Source organism: Myzus persicae, unplaced genomic scaffold, assembly GCF_001856785.1.
Source record: "Myzus persicae strain clone G006 unplaced genomic scaffold, MPER_G0061.0, whole genome shotgun sequence".
Classification (NCBI taxonomy): domain Eukaryota; kingdom Metazoa; phylum Arthropoda; class Insecta; order Hemiptera; family Aphididae; genus Myzus; species Myzus persicae.
In genome coordinates this window covers 686,530-708,655 of record NW_019104178.1, presented here as the reverse complement: position 1 = coordinate 708,655, position 22,126 = coordinate 686,530, and the positions used below count along the sequence as shown (strand labels likewise).

At 29.0% G+C, this 22,126-nt stretch overlaps 4 protein-coding genes across 6 annotated transcripts; 3 read left to right on the top strand and 1 right to left on the bottom strand.

Annotated features, from left to right (window-relative positions):
- Positions 1 to 2,790: 2,790 nt before the first annotated feature.
- LOC111039652 (exosome complex component RRP43-like) lies at positions 2,791 to 5,208 on the bottom strand. 2 transcript variants are annotated; one of them, XM_022323247.1, is made up of 6 exons: positions 5,068 to 5,208; positions 4,904 to 4,937; positions 4,701 to 4,838; positions 4,350 to 4,644; positions 4,064 to 4,285; positions 2,791 to 3,061 (listed from the first exon to the last, which is right to left on the bottom strand). In XM_022323247.1, the coding sequence occupies exons 1-6, from the start codon at positions 5,082 to 5,084 to the stop codon at positions 2,964 to 2,966; spliced, it is 804 nt and encodes a 267-aa protein (XP_022178939.1). In that variant the 5' UTR covers positions 5,085 to 5,208; the 3' UTR covers positions 2,791 to 2,963. The 2 variants fall into 2 exon arrangements, with proteins under 2 accessions (XP_022178939.1, XP_022178940.1); XM_022323248.1 differs by having other exon boundaries at positions 5,012 to 5,128.
- A 101-nt stretch (positions 5,209 to 5,309) lies between these two features.
- On the top strand, positions 5,310 to 6,674 carry LOC111039653. Its single transcript, XM_022323249.1, has one exon. It carries the CDS (start codon positions 6,000 to 6,002, stop codon positions 6,654 to 6,656), a length of 657 nt encoding a protein of 218 aa, XP_022178941.1. The 5' UTR covers positions 5,310 to 5,999; the 3' UTR covers positions 6,657 to 6,674.
- A 154-nt stretch (positions 6,675 to 6,828) lies between these two features.
- On the top strand, positions 6,829 to 9,530 carry LOC111039651. The gene has a single exon (XM_022323246.1). The coding sequence runs from the start codon at positions 6,860 to 6,862 to the stop codon at positions 9,527 to 9,529; it is 2,670 nt and encodes an 889-aa protein (XP_022178938.1). The 5' UTR covers positions 6,829 to 6,859; the 3' UTR covers position 9,530.
- Positions 9,531 to 16,827: 7,297 nt separating this feature from the next.
- Positions 16,828 to 21,448, top strand: LOC111039654 (cyclin-A2). 2 transcript variants are annotated; one of them, XM_022323251.1, is made up of 8 exons: positions 16,828 to 17,022; positions 17,211 to 17,511; positions 18,992 to 19,165; positions 19,249 to 19,527; positions 19,596 to 19,819; positions 19,897 to 20,101; positions 20,185 to 20,435; positions 21,074 to 21,448. In XM_022323251.1, the coding sequence occupies exons 2-8, from the start codon at positions 17,347 to 17,349 to the stop codon at positions 21,183 to 21,185; spliced, it is 1,410 nt and encodes a 469-aa protein (XP_022178943.1). In that variant the 5' UTR covers positions 16,828 to 17,022; positions 17,211 to 17,346; the 3' UTR covers positions 21,186 to 21,448. The 2 variants fall into 2 exon arrangements, with proteins under 2 accessions (XP_022178943.1, XP_022178942.1); XM_022323250.1 differs by having other exon boundaries at positions 16,828 to 17,511.
- Positions 21,449 to 22,126: the final 678 nt, after the last annotated feature.

Here is a 22,126-nt window from a genome sequence, read left to right as displayed (position 1 = left end):
TTTATGTCTCTGTGCCTTTTAATTAATCTGGCCCTAAAACCCGAAGGGTCGGACTGTCGGAGTGAAATACGTAGACCTGTACCCAAATTTGCAAGCCGCGGCATCTTTCTTTCACTCCAATTTGATTCTCCTGTTACTAAATTACATGTGTTGTTCCGTGCCACATGTTTCGATTTCATACTTGTTGGAACCATAGATGTCCATAGAGATAGAGCAACATTATCCTCTCGAAACATTAATTGAAATCGATCGGTGACGAGTGACGACTTTCGTCCTCTTGGCTCTTACTACAATGTAGCAGTAGGTTTGCTTAAAAAAACAAGAACTAATCATTGGTGGTGGATATTAAGTAGCCTATTTATGACGCCTAGTATTCGTGAATTAATTATTGAAAACATATTACCTAAATTATTACTTAATAAATAGGCTATTAATTATTTTAAATTATTTCCTAGATAATATAATATATCGTTTTAAAAGCACTCAGTGTTTAATTTTAATTTTTAGTAGGTTGTAGGTACCAGGAATTTCTAATTACATAACCAATACCGGCAGTACCTAAGTTACGGTTTGGCCGAACGCGAAATAAGTCAAATTATATTTTTAAATTATTATTTCTAAAAAATCACCTTCAAGCCTAATAAGTAATAAGTAATAACTATTTCAATTTCATCATCAAAGTTGAGTGTACTAGGTACATTATAACTTCTTTATGGAACTGGTATGGGACTTTTTAAATTTTATTCTGAGAAACATTATATATTTATCAGTATACGTCATTTTCAATTTACCATCAACTCAAAAAAAAATTATAGTTGTGCAAACCTACATCTATACTTATCATGTATCACAGTGTTTATCGGGTTCTTCTTTTGTCTTTTTATAGCCAAGAACATAGGCGTGCGCACGGGGGCAGCAGAGGCAGCGTATACTGCCCCTGGACTTTATTTGGGGCTACCGGGGCCGGAAAATATTAAATAATGGGCCTCGGTAAAATTATATTTCCACAAATGATTTTTTTTTTTTTTGGTCAAGTATAGATATGAATATTTTATGATTATAGAATTTATCAGTATAAAACTAATAAACCTGTCTATTATAAAAACTGTACAACGGTTTATCCAAATAAACAAATAATCAATACAACTTTAATTTTGATACCCAATAGCAAAAATAGTAAAACTATGGGCTGGGTTTAATAGTGAATTTGAAGAATGGGCCGAATTAATCTCTTGCTGCCCCTGAAACCGGAGTCTGCGCACGCCTATGGCCAAGAAGTAGGTATTTATTATTTTGTATAGTTTTAGTAGTCTTTTTAAACCAAATTTAAAATACAATAAATGTAGACGTATAGTTTACAAATTATAATGATGTCAAGGGTTAAATAATTACCTGAAATTGAAGATCCCGTTAAACTACTTTATTATATATTCTATTTTTTATCGTTTTTTATAGTTATGACATTCATATAATGACGTTTATTTTTGATACATTTAGATGAATATTTTATCCAAAGGTAATAACTGTAACTCATGACATCGGACGGTTTAATGATAAAAATGATTTTCAATATAAGACAATAGGTGTATTTAACAAACCAAACATATAACAACGTATCAGTGTCAAATTATATGGCCACTGGCTTTATAACCGGCTTTCGCAAGGGAGAAAATTAAAAAATATCAAGTACAGTGCTATTATATATGGATGTAGCCGTGTAGGTACCTCGGTTTCAAACTTATACCTCGGTTTTTTATTTTGCATTATTCGACCTATTTGGCTTACGGCAATTCACCAATCAGATGGAGCACTGTCTAGTGTCTACCTACTCTCTACACTTTACTGATATGTTACAGAATAATCTCCGAGATTTTTATCAAAATATATAGGGTATTTTTTTTAGTATATAAGTTAAAAACATAAGTACGTTTTGTTTTAAAATAAAAGATAAATAGTTAATTTAATCAAGGCCATGTAAACGCGATGACTTGATTTTTACCTCATCTGTCCGAGTAACCTATCACCAATGACAACCATTCATATTTTAATCCATATAATTCTATATTTTTTTAAATTTTATGTTTAACTTATCTATTGTTAACTTAAAAAAAACATTATTTAAATGGCGTTAATTTAAAAATAAATAAAAGCGAAAAAATATTATAGATTTGAAATTGAGATGTGAATTTCAAAATCCTTGTGAGAGCATCTATTTGAAGTGATTTCTTAGTGCGCCCCCGTAGATGCAACCAAGAACATTTTTCTGCATGGAGGCTAATATTGTATCAGCAGCACAAACCCTGATATTATAATGTATAATATTTAAAACTAAAATATGGTTAAAAACTGGGGGGCTAACCTAATCCCACCAATTGTGCGTATGTGCACCCTTACACCATGGTGGTACAAACTACTAAGGTATGACGGATATTTTAAGTCTCTAGCTATTATAGATTAGGCTCTTCACTGATCAGTCAGTCAGAACACGTTATATACTTATATATCAAGGGTGGCTCCCAGAGATATAGTTGGGAGGGGGGCTAGGACAAGTCACAATTTTCAGAAAACTTTCAATATTTTAATATGTTTTTTTTGTAATTTTGTTATTAACAATTATATACTATAATAATGGGCTTGAGGGGTATGTTATAACTTTTGACTCCAAGTGTTAACTGTTGAGTCTGTGCAACTAGCCACTAAACACACATAGCATTAAGTTACTGAAGCGTCAAAATAATAACTCAGAGATGCACCAGTAAATCTAGTATAAACTCAGCAACCAGTTTTAAATACAAACATTTATTCCCAAATTATTACTAGAAGAACTAAGTTTTAGTTACTTCTGGCATAAATTTAGTTTTATATCATGAGTTAAAATTAAAAAAAAACATTTAAGTAATAACAACAACAAATGGTAAACAAATTGCATGTTTTGCAAAAACAAAAATGTTATACAAATTATTTTATTGTGCAGCTTTTATTAATTGATAAATTGTATTTGCTCTGTTATTAGCATGACTAATGCAATTTTGAATTTGGATATCTTTTATGAATTCTCCGCCTAAAAATAAAAACGAACAATAGAATTATATTTTTGCTTTTAAATTTTAATCAACATGATTTATACTATGTAAATGAGATTAATTATGAACTGGCAGTATTTTTCAATTCAATATCAAGTTAAATATCTTATACAACTGGGATGAGATTCAATCAATATTTAGCATGATATTCAGCACTAAAATAAATTCAACTGAATAGTCATCAAATGATAATTATGCAATATTTTTGTTTTACACATAAATATGGTCTAATTAATAAAATGATAATTCTATAAAGTTTAACAATTATTTATTCAATTTTTAAATAAGCTGATGCTAAAAACAAATAGTAAAAACCTTGATCAATATAAGGAACCATTAGCTCACTATTGATTCATTAAATGTTTGCTTTTAAGTGATTGTTAATGTAATACAGCTAGAAATGTGTAATTGTACTGTACTCTAGCTGCTGTGCATAAAAGCCCTATCATAAATTAAATAAATAATGCTGTATTTTAATCTACGGAACTAGTGGCATTATAGTATACTCTAAAATATTTCAGTCACCATGAGAGTCGAGAGATATAATCTTGAAACCGTGTCATCTGTAAATACACAATAGTTGCATACTTTTGCTGTGAAGAGTATATGTAATATCATTGATTAAAAATACTATAGATTGCTCACTGCAGTATAAAATCCGTTACGCTGAGTTTACTATCGATCATGGTGTTGTTATCTAGAACGGACTGGGTGGAGTACCCTGGCTGACAGTAAATTTAGCACAACAGATTTTGTACCACATAGGACAATATACAGTACTTATAATCAATGGCAAAATGTTTATAAAAACTGAAAAATTATACTACCCACGAGTCCCGTATACTTATTAGTACCTATATAGGTAAATTATGCCAGGGATATGAATTTAAATTACTTCAAATAAATAATAACATTTGAAGACTCGAAGGTTTAAATTAATAAATTAAATATTTGAATTAACTTATAAATATGTGACTCACCAGGTTTGTGTAATGAAAATAATAAGGAACCATTGGTCACAACTGTCAATTTACTAACACATAATTGCTCTTCTTCTTCAGTTGGGTCAGCTAAAATGTATTTTTCATTAAATACCCCAAAAGTTGACGATACTGGTAAACTGTTAACTTTTAATGGAATGTAATTTTCAACTACAATTGTTTCTTCAGTTTCTTTGTCATATTTTACTTCTGGTATCTTAACTGCAATACAATTATTTAATTAATCAAAAACTATAGACATTAAAATACCTTAAAATGTATGTACCTGTTTGTAGTGCTGATAACAAGGCTATCAAACATGCATCTAAGACAGATCCATCATAGTTCAAACAATATATATCACATGACAAGATCCACACTAATTTATCAACAGAAATACACAATTGTTGTAGATCTAGTATTTTGCAATTATTACACACTTCATTAAGGAAGCTGGTAATTTGCATTGCTTCATCACATGGGATTCCAGGTCGAATCTTTTTAGAGCATAGGCTAGGTAGTTCAATATTTACTAAAAGATATCCAATATCTGGAGTTTCAGCTTTAGGAACACCTAGTTCCTAAAAAAACAAAGATACTTAATACAATTTAATTATAATTTAATAACCTATCTTACTGCTTTGATGCCACAAACAACAGCTGTATTCCCAACTTTGACTGCTGCCGATCCATCTGCTGTGTGTATTGTGCTTAAATTAAGTGACGCATCTCGGAAGTTCATTAATTCTCTACCATCGTTTCTTTTATTAAGCGCCTAAAGTAATTGTATTCAATATATGTACAAAAATAATTAATTTTACAAAATAAAAATAAACTTACAAGATATTCCTTTTTGTATGTGTCTTGTATATTTCTGAAAAAAAATAAATTGGACATATATTCACATATAACTGTAGAATGAGACATTCAGATATGAGTTTCTATTACCTATGTAACAGACTATTTATCAGGCTTATCAAACATCAATAGAATATCGTACTCACTTCTTGATGGAGTTCATTTCGAAAAAAAGTCCTGATATACAACTGATTGACGGAATTCAAATGCGGGAGAGGCACAATACAAAATATTAGGAGTTTTTAAAAGGACCATGATATAACTAGCCGGCCTCCACTTCACCACGCAGCTGTTATCACTTATTATCACATTTACAGCGTCCGAGCGTGGCATAGGGCACTTTTGTCAAAATTTTGTGTGGGTAAAAAAAACACCGGTGATCCCAACTTTGAGCACGTCGTTAGGTTGTATTATTATTTATTATTCCTTATATTTTGTTAGGTTATTTCCCATAGTCAAATTTGAGCGGCTCATTGCGGAATGACTTAATTTTTCATGTGAACGTGGATATCTCGTAGTTCATACTAATATAGGAACCATATTAGGTACCATGACAAAATTGTTTTCAGATAGAATTGTCTCTCATAATTTTGATTATTCTGTAACGTCTTGAGTTTTCATTTACTGTATGCGCAAGCCCTCAGCCGTTTTGGGACAGACTATCACCGTCTTGGATAGGCATATGAGAGGTGCTTAATATATGTACGCGAATGGGACGAGTCGATGTGTGATACTGTGATGCTGAATTTGCAGGTCACTTAGGAGTTAGGATGCTTGGCGTATGCCCGCGAGAACGAGTGCGAATAGGACAAGTCGGTGTGCGATCACGCTGCACTTATAGTGGCCGTTTAAACTGTCTAATTTTTGCCCTTCAGAACGGGTGTGAGCAGGCCCAACTAGAGGGGGGGGGGCACTCGGGTATTTGTCCCCGGGGCCCGGAAGAATAACTGTATCAATTTTATAGAAGCTTTTTCAAAATGGTGCAACGTACAAATAAATATCTGTACGTTGTATCAATATTGAAAATCCTTCTACCATCAATGATAAATTGGACAAATTATTTAAAGTTGTATATGACATGAAATCTACTCAAAACAAACTAATTACTTCATTCAATGCTTACCGTGATGAGAAGAAAAACCACGACAGTAAATTCACTGATATTGAAGGTAAATTAGATATTATTACCAAGCATTTTAATGACTTGCTTAATGAAAACAAAGCTTTGAAAAATCAAATTGAAATTATTTGTTCTAAGTTGGTTGTACTTGAAGCACGTAACTCTACTCCACCAGCAAATCATGAAGAAATCTTATCTGAAATTATAGACCGCCAAGCTAGAAGCCGTAATTTAATTTTATTTAACGTTCATGAAAACAAAACTGATTCTCTAAACGAAATTCAAGTAGTTTCTGAGTTATTCCGTCAAATTGGTGTTACCACTGTTCCATTAAATGTTCTCCGTCTTGGTAAGATTTCTAATAATTCTCGGCCTATCCGTGTTACACTACCAAATCAACATGATATTTTTAACGTACTAAAAAACAAATTTAAGTTACGTCAATCTGAAAACTTAAAACACATCAGTATATCTACAGATCGATCTTTAGGGCAACGTAAATATTTCAAAGTTGTGCTAGATGAGCTTAACACCAGAAAAGCTGCTGGTGAAAATGATATATTTATCAAATACAATAATAACATTCCGTTCATTTCAAAAAACTGCCGAAACTAAGACCAAGTTCCTATAATCTCAAGTTTTACTATCAAAATATTCGTGGCATAAACACTAAACTTGATGTTTTTAATAGAAATATTGCTCTGGTGGACTATGACATCATAATACTAACAGAAACCTGGCTTCATAATGAGGTCAATGACATTGAACTTGGTCTTATCCCAAAATACACAGTTTTTCGTTGCGACCGTGATAGTGTCATGGGCTGCATTATCAGAGGAGGTGGTGTGTTAATTGCGGTCAAGAATCACCTTCAATGTAATCGTATTCCACTTCAAAACAACAACATCGAGCAATTATTTATCAATCTTTCTATGGGTTCTTTCACTCTATTAATTGGATCGGTATATATTCCTCCTAATTCAAGTATTGATATTTATAATGACCATACTGATACTGTAAGCAATTTGTTAAATCTTTCGCATTACTCAAATGTTATTTTATTGGGTGACTATAATCTACCGGGTATTCACTGGTCCTTATTAAATAATAAAATTGTCCCTAATGTTTCTCAGTTTAATAATTTAATTGCCAATAACCTGGCTAATTTCTCTTACCTTAATCTTAATCAGTTCAATCTTGTTAAAAATCGATCAGATTCAATTCTCGATTTAGTTTTATCTAACGCTCATAATTTAGTTGTTCTTAATGAGCCTTTTTCTTTGTTACCGATTGATTATATGTATCACCCTGCATTAACTGTCACACTCCCAACCAATGTAAATCTAGAATCATTAAGTTATAATGAAATTGTATACGATTTTTTCAACTGTAATTATAATGTTATACGTTCATCATTAGCGATTATAGATTGGTCTCAAGTTTTTGATAAATTGTGCATAAACAATGCAGTTGATATTTTCTATAAAATTATATTTAAAATAATTGATGACAATTGTCTTAAAAAAAAACTTTTCACTTCTAAACATCCCTCTTGGTTTAGTCCTGTACTGAGAGACTTTGTTTTTAAAAAAAAAATAGCACATAAATTATATAAAACATCTCCTACACAATTAAATTATAATATATTCTCTGCACTTAGATCTAAATGTAGGGCCCTATCTAAAATTGATTATAATAAATACATTTCAGAAACTGAAAATTCACTATTATCTTGTCCCAAAAATTTTTGGCGATTTATTAAATCCAAACGCTCTTCTCAGTCTTTTCCTACCTCTATGTTTTATTTAAATCAGTCTATTAATGGAGGTGATCAAATAGTTGACTGTTTTTCTAAGCATTTTTCTAGTGTTTATGTCAACTCAATTACACCACCGTTAATCAATCACTCGCCATCTGATTCTATCACCAATTACTCCGATCTTAATTTATTTTCGTGTGTCTTAAATCTTACTGATGTTCTCCAGGAGTTAGATACGCTGAGTTCAAAAACTAATCCTGGCATTGACATGATTCCGAGTATTTTCTTTTCAAATTGTAAATTTGTATTAAGTGTCCCTTTATTATACCTTTATAACTTGTCATTATCATCGGGTTGTTTTCCATCCGCTTGGAAATCAAGTTTTATTATACCTATTTTTAAAGGCAATGATGTTACTAATATAATAAATTATAGGCCTATCTCATTAATTTCAATTATACCTAAGATTTTTGAATCAATGATTTCAAAAAAGATTACACCACTTCTCTTACCTTTAATAAGTTTGGATCAACATGGTTTTAATAAAGATAGATCAACAGCCACAAATCAGTTAATTTTTCAGAAATTTATACTTGATGCCTTTTCTCAAGGTTTACAAGTTGATGTTATTTTTACAGATTTCTCTAAAGCCTTTGATAAAGTAGATCACCAAATTCTTATCTCTAAACTCCATACTATTGGTATTAATGACCCCTTACTTTCTTGGATCTATTCTTATATTTCCGATAGAAAACAAATAGTCAAGTGTAAAAACTTTAAATCGATTCCTTTTACTGTATCATCTGGTGTTCCTCAAGGTTCTCACCTTTCACCAATTCTATTTCTATTATTTATAAATGATTTAAATTTGTTTTATTCTAGAAAATTACTATTCGCCGATGATATGAAATTGTTCCGTCTCATAAAAAACAGTAATGATACATCTTTATTACAAGATGATTTAAGTTTTTTAGCTAATTGGTGTGATATTAATAAATTACCTTTAAACTTCGAAAAGTGCAAAGTTATGTCATTCACGCGATCTCGTAATCCAATTACTCACACTTATAGTTTACGTAACCACCATTTACATCGTGTAAATGAATTTTGTGATCTTGGTGTCATATTCGAATCTGATTTAACCTTTAATCACCACATTCAACATATTATCAATAATTCATCTTCGATATTAGGCTTTATTACAAGAAACTGTAAAGACTTCAATAACCATAACACATTAAAAATTCTATTTATGTCCTTAGTTAGATCTAAGCTTGAATATAATTCAACAGTTTGGTCTCCTTATTTAAACACGCAAATTCAATGCATTGAGAATGTCCAAAATCGCTTTCTCCGTTTTATGTCCTATAAATGTAATATTATACGTGTACCTCACTCATCTTATCAACCTTTGTTGAACACATTTAACATCCAGAGCTTAGCAAACAGAAGAAAGGTAAATGATCTATTATTTTTGTTCAAACTACTTAACGGGTTTTTCTACTGTCCGGAGCTATTAAGTTTTTTAAATTTTTCTGTTCCTCAAGTCAGAACTAGATCATCAATCATAACTACTTTTTATATAAATAATCACAAAACTAATTATGCGTTATCCGCTCCTATAAATAGAATGATGGCTATCGCTAATGATGAACAAATTGATTTTTTTAATTTCTGTCCAAATTCTGTCGATTTTTTCAATAGTTTTGTAAGAAAAAAAAGTTATTAAATTTAATTCTGTTATTAATTTTACTACTGTATTGAGTTTTCGTATTTTTGAGTATTTTCTCCAATTGTTATTTTTATTATATTTCTGTGTTTTTTGTATTATTAGAATATTAAGTATTTTAGCTATTCATTAGGTAATTTATTTTTTCAAATGTTATTTATCAAATGTTATACCATACCTATATGTATTATGTACTAAATTTCAATCTTTTTTGTAATTGGGTTATTACCCGTAAATAAATAAATAAATAAATAAATAAATAAATATGTTATTACGTAATGAAATATGTAGGTACCCATGTATTTATTTATATTTTTCTATCTATTATCTTTCTCCCACGATACAAAATGAATTCATAGCTTTGTGTGGCAAACAAGTTGAAACCCGCATAGTTGATGAAATCAAGGTGGCAAAATATTATTCTATAATCGTTGATGCTACGCCAGATGCCGCTCACATCGAACAAAATGCTTTTATTAAATAGATGAAATCGTTCTATTGAAATCGATTCATTCTTCAAATATTGGACAACCTTTAGCGCCACTCGCTCTCTTGAATAAATTGAAGGAGCTCAAATTAAATAATTTGTTTCTGAATGTGTGTATCGTCTTACGAATTTTCCTAACGCTGCCCGTAACGGTAGCGAGTGCCGAGCGCTCATTAAGTGTTCTAGCTCGAATAAAAAATCATTACAGGTCCACCATGGGCCAGAAAAGATTAAACGGTCTTTCTATTTTGGCTATCGAAAGTAAAACGGCGAGAACAATCAATTACGATGATATAATTGAAGATTTTGCACAACAAAAGGCGCGAAAAGCGAATTTTTGAAATTTTAATTAATAAAAAGTAATATAATATATAATAGTAATATATAATAGTAATATAATAGTAATATAAGACAATGTCAAAAATATGTCGATTCCTATTTTTTTAAATTTCATTTTAACTATTTCCGATGTTCTATACTTATTTTTCCTAAATAAAAATACTGAGTTTTTGATTTTTACTTTTTATACATGATATTTTTAAAAACAGGGGCCCGCGAAAAACCTTGCCGCGGGGCCCGACGTGGCTCTCGACGGCCCTGGGTGTGAGTGGGATGGGAATACTCGTGACTTGGGCGAATTTAATAGGTATACTTCGACTTCGTATGCCATAGAAAATGGATATCCTCATTCCCGCAATAGTAGCCGTATTATAGAGTTTTCGAATAACGAAATAAAATATGATTTTTCAAAACTTTTTTATCAAAACATTAAATAAATTTGAAATATGATAAAATTGTAGTCCTTGTTCCCTTGAGTCATAAAAAAACAAAACTAGGAAATCTCTATTATTCTAGGAGATATCGCAATATGCAAATCCTCATGGGACATCTGTTTATGTACATGAAATTATAATAGTTATGTTTCCATTGTTTCTAAAGTGAATAAAATGAAGTATCTTAATAATTTTTTGTTCCTTGGTTTAATGTGCATCCTCATATCTTTTTAGTTTTTTTTCAACAGATTTATTACTGCAGTCGTTTTGTGATTACATTATACGTTAAATGTTTAAACACACCAATAATGAAGATCTGTATATAATTTGTACCTATCGTTTAAGCATAATGCATAATAAAAATATCATTTTTATTGTAGAAAAAGTTGTTGACACTGATTCTCAGAATTTTGTTAAGATATTGTTGTATTTGACACAATGGATAGACCACGGTCTTGGGGATATTATGTCAAACTTAATAATCTAGGACCTTGGGTACACATCTGAGTACCTGACAACTAGTAAAATGTGTTAAAGCTGATCATATCAGCATAATAAAATAGTTATTGATAGAAATTAAATAAAAAGTTGAGTAAATTGATTATAGTTATCAACAACACGAATGGTATTTGTTTATAACTATTAACTGTATAGGCTTATTCAGCTACACCTGCAAAAGGGAATGTACGTGAAAAATATTCTCAGTAAAGTACTAAAATAAAATAGGTAAACTAGGGTTTGTAAATAGGTAAATAAATAATTAAAATTAATCAAGCCAAATCAATTATTAGAAATATTTTTATTATAGTTATATTAACATTGGATGATTTTAAATTATAATTGAACAGTAGAAATTGTGTATTATGACGTTCAAGGGCCCAGGGTCATAATAACTAATAGCTAGCATTGATTTATAATCAATGATAATAGGTACCTAGTCCGTAGTCATCACTCATTTGATAACAGTACGTTATAATATGATCTTAGCTGTGTAAATGTGCAACTCGACTTCGTCCGGAAAAAAATAAACAATTAGTATAAAATACGGGGTACCTATATGTACTTATAACGGTGTATCTCTGTTTGTAATGTAGGTACGAGGTACCACCGTGACACCGTACAGATATAGACATAGTGGTTCAAACTACTATCTTAACTTTTTTATATCTTTATAAACGTTGAAGTTTTAATTTTTGTCAAAATCGGTTAACTAGTTTTTGAGTGTACAAGCAACGAAAAAACATAGAGAAGAATTATTTTGTAAATAAACTCGTATGTATATAATATACCAAATAGAACAGAATATTTCAGAACAATTTACCTTTCTACTCCAACCTTCTTCTAAAACATTTATGATTTATCAATTTTCATTATTTTATCAACCTTGTTAATGGATATCCAATGCGTCTAAAGTGAAGATGCCATCACGATTTACTAAATTAATTATGTATTTTAATTTCATACAAAATAATATGTTTCATCCACATATTTTATCACATACAATACAAAATATTTTATAAATCATTTAATAATATGAAAAGGTCACATAATATAAGGTCATTATGATTTCTATATAAGGACTTTTCCAATACCCAATAAAAATGTATTTTACATTTTTACTCCCTATTATACCACAAGTTATATTGTATTTAGTATATTTAAATAAACTACCTATATAAAGATGAAGAATAAAAGATATATTTTCAAAAACAATAAGTTTTTTAAAAGAAATACATTTTTATATTTGAATATTAGATTCCGAGGGATGAATGTATTTTTAAATTAAACATACACTTTTCTTGAGGGGATTACTGTTTTTCAGGAGTTCGATATAGGCAAATTATATGTACATTCGGGCCCTGTAAATGTGTGCGTATGGCTACTGGCTAGTAAGTGATCACTTTACACACTAATTACAAATTTACCTATGTGGCTATGTATTTTTTTAATTTTCAATTTAAATTTTTAAGAATTGTTCTTTTTTTTTCCAGTATTCTTATTATATACCGAGTTCTATTCTATTGTATCTCCACTTAACACATTTTCTTATTGTTCTAAATATATAAAAAGTGGGTAATTGGATGTCATTCTGTTGTACAGTAGGTTACCAGTGGGTCACTTCAATTTTCTCAGGAACCAACTTATGATTTAACGAGTTTAATAATTTATCTTAAGTATAGAGTATAATGTATTACATATTAGTTATTTTGTATTACTTTATAACTAGTATAACTGCATCATAGTGGATGAAAACATAGGTCGATATTAAAAACTGCTCTACTTCATTTTTCTCTTTCTGATTATCTCGGCATCGTCCTTTCTTTTAGTTTCCATTTAAAACAACTAATAGTTAATAGGCCTAATAATTAGGGATTTAAATTTTAAATTCAACAAAAACAAGACGAATGTCCAAAAAAATTCGATTTTATGCTACTGCATATTTATAACAAAAACCTAATAAAATGCCTAGATAAATTAAAAGCCAATTTAAATGAATATAAAATAAAATTTAGATGGGAACCTAGCTATAATATACTCGCTGTATTTTGGGTTTCATTATAATTTATAGCATTGGACAGTTAGATGATTTTCAAATAAAAAGATTCGACAGTTATGATTAGCAAATGTTGTTTTGTACAACTTAAGTCAAAGAAGCGAACATAATACGTAATTAACATAGAAATAATATTAGTAAAAAATTATATTTCATTTTTCAAAAAGAAATTTAAGCTATAAGATTTTATAAAATTGTTTTTTTTTCTTACAAAATGCCTTCAAATCATAAAAATGTTCTAAAAATCAAAAAAGTTTTAAAAAATGCAAAACAAAAATTTTATTTTTCAATTCATTGAAGTATGAAACGAAATATTTGTTAGGAAAAAAATGTTTTAGACGATTCAGAAAAAAATGCATTTTGTTTTTAAATCCACGCTCTAGTTAAAAATAATAATTTTTGATGATGCATAAAATATGTATAAACAATTAACAATTTTAAAATACTCATAACTAGGTTTTAAATTAAAATATAATAAAAAGTTTAGGAGATTCCCTAGATAATAATATTAATTTTTAATTTTATAAGAGGTTAATTCAGTCTAACTTTTAAACTAACCGCGATAAAGGTGATCTGTTGAGCATAAAATGTGTCATGTTACGCGCTTGTAAACCACAAATGGAAGTGTCCTAATAAATAATAATTCAAACTATATCAAGTTTTTATCAAAACGACATTACTGACAACAAAAATTAAAGAGCTTACTACCAATGGTTCAATTTAAAAAATGTAATTCATGAATTTACTAAAATTGAATAGTGCTCTGATAGTCTGATCAATGCAAAGTAATATATTGTTTATGAGTTCAAACATTACATTACATTTTTTAATCGGGTTATTGAAAGTATTTACAAGTTATAATTTTGTCAGGCATATAGCTGTTTCAAATCCATACATTTATTTTGGATGTTTTGATCTAATAACTACTTGAAATGTGCATGATATTGTGTAAAATATAGGATGCGGGTGATTGGTGGGAACTATACAGCACACTCAATAATATGATAATTTAGGACATTTAGGTACTACACACAAAAACGAGCAGTCACCTCAAGGAACGAAATAATTTCCTAAACTCAATTCTTTCAAAATAAAATTTTTGAGGGGCCTTATTATAAACAATTAACTATAACATAGTATACATATGTAATATTATTATTATTATTATGAAAATTATGTTTTAGTAATAAATTTATCATAATTGCCAGAGTTGCGCAAAATTTTATCTAGGTAATTATTCGGATGATTTTTTTACAATTATTTGAATAATTTGAAAACATTATGATTATTCGAATAAAATGAGTATATAGAATAATTTTCAAACATAATATTATTATAAAATATACACCATATAATGTTTATAATAATTCTTCTAGTACGTCTACATGTATGTAGTATGTATATTGTACCTGTACTTCAGTAGTAACAGGGGTACGACACTCACAAATCCTAATGCTATTGTTCTATGGTAGTAACTATGTATCAACATTGAAGAAGTTATTATTGTAAATAGGTAGCCCAGTCTTAGTACTATAATCTCAGCCATTTAATTATAATTAATTACTATTACCACAGATTATATTAAACAATAATATAAAAAAATATAAGTATAATACAATAATCTATTAAAATTTAATATAATCTATGCTATTACCATTGATTAAATACAAATGCTATTACTATTATTAGAATTATTTATTCAAAATTTGTTATAATTACTTATTTTCACTTTTGTTATTATTATTTACCTACTGTTATATTTTATTACAGTTATAATTATTACAAAATAGTATTATTAATTATTAATGTTTAAATAATTTTTTTATATATTTTTTTTTATTTCATAAAAGTACATACACAATCTATTCAATTTTATACAATAAGCATATAAGATAAGGGTTACATAACATGGATTTCTTGAGTAAAAAGTCACCTATTAGTGGCACTCGGCTTGGTGTTTTATTTAGGATAATTGAGGAGAGATATTTAATTTAAATGGTCACGACACCAATTTCTTTCGAATATACTTTGTGGATTTCCAGGTAGGGAGAAGGTATGTAGCCCTTTTATTAGTGGGTTAGGGTGATTTTCTAATCTGTCAAAAAAAAGTTCTTAAAATAGTTTCGCTTCAGCTAAAATAGCTAGGTTGAATACCTAGATCTTTAAGAGAGTTAAATGAGTGATAAAGAAGGGAGTGTTAGGGATTTTTTTTAGAGTAATATTCTGAAAGACTTGAATTTCGTTTAAGTTGGATTTTATGGCCAATCCTCAGAGTTGTAATCCATATGTCCATATATAGGCTTTAGGAGAGTTTTGTTTATTAGTAGTTTGGTTTTTAAGCTTGTAAATTTATATTTTGATAAGTGTTTTTAAGGATCTTGATCAAGCGTTAATTATCAATCTTTTAGCTCTTATATAGTTCCAAGTAAATTTTTTGGTCGAGAATTAATCTTAAATATTTAACGGCATCATTGACGGGTGGGTAGGTATGTTATTAATTGAAACATTTGGATAGTGACCGTGTCAGAGGGTAAACGTTGTATGAGCCGATTTGTTATGATTCATATTTTAATATTTTAAAATTATTAAAATTATTAAAATATGATTAAAAAAAACATATCTAATTTTTTACTTTCTGCCATAAATAAATATTTATTTTATTTATAACAATTTTACATTCATTTCGAATAAAATAAGATTTACACGCTTAAATACAATGCCAATTGTACCCACAGAGTTATTGTGTTTGATATGTGATATTTTTAAATTATCAACCATGTTTACCATAGGCGCCCATTGGGGGGGGGGGGGGGGCAAGACAGGACACTTGCCCTCCCCCTGGAAAAAATATTATGAACTTGTAGCTCAATAAATATTACCACAATATTATTTTATTACCGACATTTTTTATTTCGACCCCTCCTAAAATGTTACCTATGGGCGCCCATGATGTTTACTCAAATACAATAACCGAAAATTATTCAAATAACTATGTTTGAAATTTAGTTGTACTATTATTTACTCGAATAATCGTTGTTGAAATTTATTCGAAAAATAAAATTGTGAAAAAATCATCCGAATAAAATGACTAAATAATCTTCTAAATAAATATTCATTCGAATAACGCCCTACACTGATAATTACTCTCTGATTTATAACCAATATCTACCAATTTGATGATACTATTTAAAATTTGGGGGTGCTAAGCATAGATATTGAAGATATCTTTAATGTCCATGGTGATAAGCACCCCCATGCACCCCCTCCCACCAATTTACCGTGGCGTCACAGAATTATAGCAATATTCATAAATTCATTGGACTTTAATAAAACTCGTTATCGACGAAAAAAATGTTGACAGTGTAACCAACTCGACGGTAATTGGTAAGTCGGTAGCACCGTAACGGTTACGCGTTGCCGGCGGTCGGCCGAGCCGAGTACTACAGCAGCTGCACCTGTCATTTGAAAAAAAAATAACGGTTACGATTTTGCGATCATTTGTGAATTGTTTGTCGCGAGTCTTTTCCATTACAGGCGGTCGGGTCGCGCACCGTTTAATCCCGTCGTCCGTTCAAACAGTTCGATCCTATCGATTATTAATAATTATTAATATCTAGCCAATATCTAGTTATTACGCAATTATTAGAACGTTTATCACCAATACAAATCATTTTGTTACGTAAGTTTTATTTCCTATTCACATTAATCTCGCTCGATTATTAGTGCGTTCATCGTAAAATATCATTAATTACCAATATAATTCGCGAATTTTTTGTTTTCAATTTTTTTACGACTGAAAACACGATAAAAAATATTGTTACTTATAACATATTATAATATCGAATAACGTTCTCGCTCGAATGACAGCTTTCATATCCTGACGACAACCGACCAACGCCGTCGCCGTGAAAATCAGTGACATCAATAATAATAATAACAGTATCGAATATCATCATTATTCGTTATTATTACATATTGCGGTGATCAAAGGGAACGACGAGAGATGGAGTTCACAGTTTTTCGGGATCAAGAAAATGCCAACAATGTTATGCGCAACAAGGAGAATAATGTTGCTTCAAGGGACCAGCAGCCCTCCAAACGACGATCGGTGCTCGGCGTGTTGAACGCCAAACAACCCTTTACCAAAAAGCCGCAGCCAAAATCCAAGGTGTGTATATTATTATAATAATATTTTATTATATTGTTACAAGTAGTAATAACACTGGCCGAGTTTGACGATATTCGGTTCTCTTTTATTACAAAACTTATTTTCGATTTAGCTAATCATGATAAATTACGAGGGTAGTATTCATCATAAGGTAAAGTGTAATACCTATGTGCAGTGTTTTTGTCGTTTACGTGGGTGAAGTTATTTTTGACCATGGCCTACGATTATTGTGTTTTTAACATTGTGATAAATCAGAGCCATTGCTTTATAAAAGGTATGTTGAAAAATCCATTGTGGGATTTCCTCAGTAAATATATATATTTTTAATATATTTAAATAACTGGATGTTGTTTGTGTCCGATACTGCCATCATTACCTAACCTACTCGGTGATCAAACTGCATCATTTACTTTTCTCATCAATTCAATTGACCATTTACATCATTTTGGCTTTTAATCAATTTTTTCAACAATCCAGCAAAAATTCTGTTCTACTTACCTAAATTAAATATTTCTATAATATTCTTAATTTATTAATTAGGTAATTTGGTATTTGACTTAATTGTACAGCCATTTATGCATATAGCATGCTTATCTAAAATTACCCATGTTGTGATTATAATGATTGTGTGCGACCAGTAATTGGTCTCATTAAATTTAAAAAATAATTAGTACTGGCAGGTAGGTGAAATTTGATGTGAAATATCTACCCATACAATTATAAGTTCATAGTTATTGATACTTTATGAATATCTAATATAGTGATTGATTTTAAAATGTTCTTAAAATTTAAAATTGGGTCATGTATATGAAAATTCATAGTATTTTATTTGGATTTTATGAAAACTAGGTATTTTTTTGTTTAAAATATATAACTTTATTGATTTTTATAACTTACCTACTTAATTACATTTTTAATCAATTTTACTCAGTTTTAAAGTATTAGCTATAATTTTTTGGTAGGCACTATTTATTTTTTAAAATTATCTAAATTTATATTCATCATTTTTAAAATATTTTTTCTTCACTTTATTATACATTGGAATCAGTTATCTAGCTCTAAATGTATTGAACATTGTATTGTACTACTACCGCTAACCCTTTTATAATTTAAAAAAATTATAATTAAATTGCAATAATCATTCTTGAGGATTTAATATAAGTGTATTGACTGGTGCATAGAAAAAAAGAAGTACCTACAACATTTTGATAATTCACGGGATGTACCTATATATTTTTCTAGAATAACCAATGGTATTCAATTATTTCTGTACAGACTATAATATCTACCTGATAATTTATAGGTGTTTTATTAATGTTTATTAATTTAATATTATACTATTTTAGCAAGTTAGTTTAGTAAATTAAACATGGTACTTAGTTAAAAAAATAAATAAAAATAATAATTAGTACTTATAGCAATGATATGTACATTGTAAGACAATGCATAGTAGTATATTAATATAACTATTTTATTTTAGCCTCAAGGAACCAATAAATTTGGTTTTCCGAATAAATCATCAGTGCCATTTACAATTCATGAAGATCCACAAGTAAATAAAAAAGCTGCTGCTAGTGAAAACTTGTCAAGAAACAATGTGGAAAATCAGAAGCCTCTGCTACTCAAGAATGAATCTAATATTAATGAAGCAAAGGTAATAACTAATAATATATTATAATTGCCTAATTTATAGATGTTATATTATTTTTGTTACATTCTAATTTATTTGTTCAACAGGTCACTCAACCCAAGATAGAATTATTGAAAGAGAAAAGACAACCATTATCTGATGTAAGCCAAACTGTTCCAACATTTGTAAAAAATGAAGAAAAAATAGATGAAAAAGACATTAAGGATATTGATAATTTGGCAGATTCAAGCAATGTATACTCGCCTATGTCCATTGATAATGATAGGTCTATACAAAGTACTTGTCATTCTTTGACCGCACATAGATTAAGTTGTGATGTAGACACTTACACGTGCGAGTTATACTATTATCTCAGGGATGTCGAGGTAATGGAAAATGTGTTATTCAGTTTTTATTGATATTTTTACTTATCAGATATTTTTTTGATTTATAGAAATTACATCGTCCTAAACCAGGATATATGAGAAGGCAGCCAGATGTAACATACAGTATGAGAGCAATATTAGTGGATTGGTTGGTTGAAGTAGCACAAGAATACAAGCTACAAAATGAAACTCTGTACCTAGCTGTTTCATTTATTGATCGTTTTCTTAGTTTAATGTCAGTGGTCCGTGCTAAACTCCAATTGTTGGGTACTGCTGCCATGTTTGTTGCGTCGTAAGTTTTTAGTTTTTTCTTATAAAGTAATGTCTGTAGTATTTTTAGTTTTTATTTTTTTTAATTTTTTTCAATAGGAAATATGAAGAAATTTATCCTCCAGACGTTAGTGAATTTGTTTATATAACCGATGATACTTACACAAAGAAACAAGTACTTAAAATGGAACAGTTAATATTGAAAGTTTTAGGGTTTGATGTATCAAATCCTACTACTGTTATTTTCTTAACCCACATTTGTGTTCATTGTAATGTTCCGTTGAAAGTTATGTACTTAGCTATGGTAAGTTTTGATATGTGTACAATCTATATTTCCCTGTTTTAGAATAACTTTAATAATAATAAAAATGACTTGTTTGTTTCTAGTATTTGGGTGAAATGAGTTTACTAGAGGCGGACCCCTACTTATCATATACACCTTCCATGATTGGCTGTGGAGCTGTTGCATTAGCTAGATTAATATTAGAATATGAAGTTATTTGGCCTGAAAATATGGCTGAATTAACTAATTACAGTTTAAATGATCTGATACCTGTCCTTAAACATTTAAACCACACATATAAAACCGCTCCACATTCCCAACAATCTGCCATTCGGTCAAAGTACAAGTCTGCCAGGTATGTCAATGTGTTATTTATTGTGTTAAATATTTATAAAAACTAATTGATGTTTAAAATTTTATTTTTGAAGGTACATTTATTTTGTGTTTAAAACATTTATTTGGGTTATTTAGTAAATTAAATATATTCTGCACTAAATTCATTATTAAATATACTATTACCCAAACTTCTCCCAACCTGACGACCAAGAAATATATTAAAATAATAACAATTGTACATGTTCAGAATTATGACATCGGTATCATTTACCTGAGTGTATGAACAGTTATTGATGGTCTTCAATTTTAATTCAATATAATATTAGTTCCGATCAAAAATCCAAACCAACAATTTAATTTTAAATTTAGTTACTTGAAATGTTTTTTTTACTAAATAGTAACAAGTATAATCAAATAAATAATACAATTTTAATTTATTTTATACATTTTTTTTTGATGAATATTATTTAATTTCAAAATTTAAATACCAAGTACAATATGTGGGATTTGCTTAAATATTAACGCTAACTATATAAAATGTATCTGCTGATACGCGGTTATAAAACCATAGTCAACATGTGTATATGTGTGTGTGTGGCGTCTTAATATTTTTTCATTAAATAATTGAAAAAATTTAATTTTTCCTTTTTATTTCAGGTATCATAGTGTGTCTGAAATTGAGTACAATGACTTGATTGTGCCTGAAGAAACTGCTCAAAAAGAAATGGCAGAGAGACTCAAGTTGGTTGATGTTAAAGACAAGTCATGATTCTATCGTTATTTATTTATGTTTACGATTTTTTTAATTATTATTATTTTTTTATTAATTTTTTGTAGTAAACAAAACATTTTTTGACACTTTTTTAAACGATCTATTTTTAAGTAAAAAGAACAAAATAAAGTTCAAAACGAACCATACAACTGGAGATGTTTTTTATGTTGCGCTTATAAGAATCACGCGTTAATTAAACATTTTTACATTCATAATTATTTATTTTTTTTTCTACTTAATATATTTAAATTTAAAAACTATTTTTTTACTCTAATTTAATTTTAAAATATTTGTGTTTTTCATTTGTTGCCGTTTAGAAGAACAGGTATATATGCACTTGTTGAAATAAGAAAATGTTTATCTCATAAAAATATTATATTAGTATGCATAACATTTATCATTATTTTTTTTATATAAAATTTTTAAGATTGAAAATTCATATTTTTATTAACAAATTACCATTGCAAAATTTTGTTATGTAATTATTATGACTTACCCACATCAAATAAAAAAAATAACACAATATTATTTGGGTCGATTCTGATTTATTAGTTGTTTTAATGGCTTTTCTGTAGAACCAATAATCTTAATCATCCTAGAAAACCTAAACCCTAAACACAGCTGGCAATTTTTTATTAATGTTGCATACCGAGAACAAATAATTTCTCAATTATTATTTCTATATTATAAATAAGGTCCGTTTAGGTAAATGTGATGACTTGTACTTTTCATTATTTAAAACTTCTTATTTGACCTAGACTGGAGTCTAGAGAATAATATTTTAAAACCCACGGGATGATTGTGTTTTCATTGATACAAGAATACATCTTAAATTTGTTGTATCTTGGATATTCCATGTATTATAATATTACCTATCATTCTTTAAACTGCAGCTGGTAGATTATCTATTATCTGGTTATAACTTATAACTATAGTAG

Excerpts from the sequence above, each read along its gene's own strand:
- LOC111039651 (XM_022323246.1), top strand. The coding sequence starts at position 6,860 with ATGGGCTGCATTATCAGAGGAGGTGGTGTGTTAATTGCGGTCAAGAAT.
- LOC111039652 (XM_022323247.1), bottom strand. Across the intron at positions 4,839-4,903 it reads CATACAAAAAGGAATATCTT|GCGCTTAATAAAAGAAACGA; the intron begins GTAAGTTTATTT and ends CAATTACTTTAG. Across the intron at positions 4,645-4,700 it reads TTGTTTGTGGCATCAAAGCA|GAACTAGGTGTTCCTAAAGC; the intron begins GTAAGATAGGTT and ends TTGTTTTTTTAG.
- LOC111039654 (XM_022323251.1), top strand. The coding sequence starts at position 17,347 with ATGGAGTTCACAGTTTTTCGGGATCAAGAAAATGCCAACAATGTTATG. Across the intron at positions 19,528-19,595 it reads ATTATCTCAGGGATGTCGAG|AAATTACATCGTCCTAAACC; the intron begins GTAATGGAAAAT and ends TTTGATTTATAG. Across the intron at positions 20,102-20,184 it reads AAGTTATGTACTTAGCTATG|TATTTGGGTGAAATGAGTTT; the intron begins GTAAGTTTTGAT and ends GTTTGTTTCTAG.
- LOC111039653 (XM_022323249.1), top strand. The coding sequence starts at position 6,000 with ATGAAATCTACTCAAAACAAACTAATTACTTCATTCAATGCTTACCGT.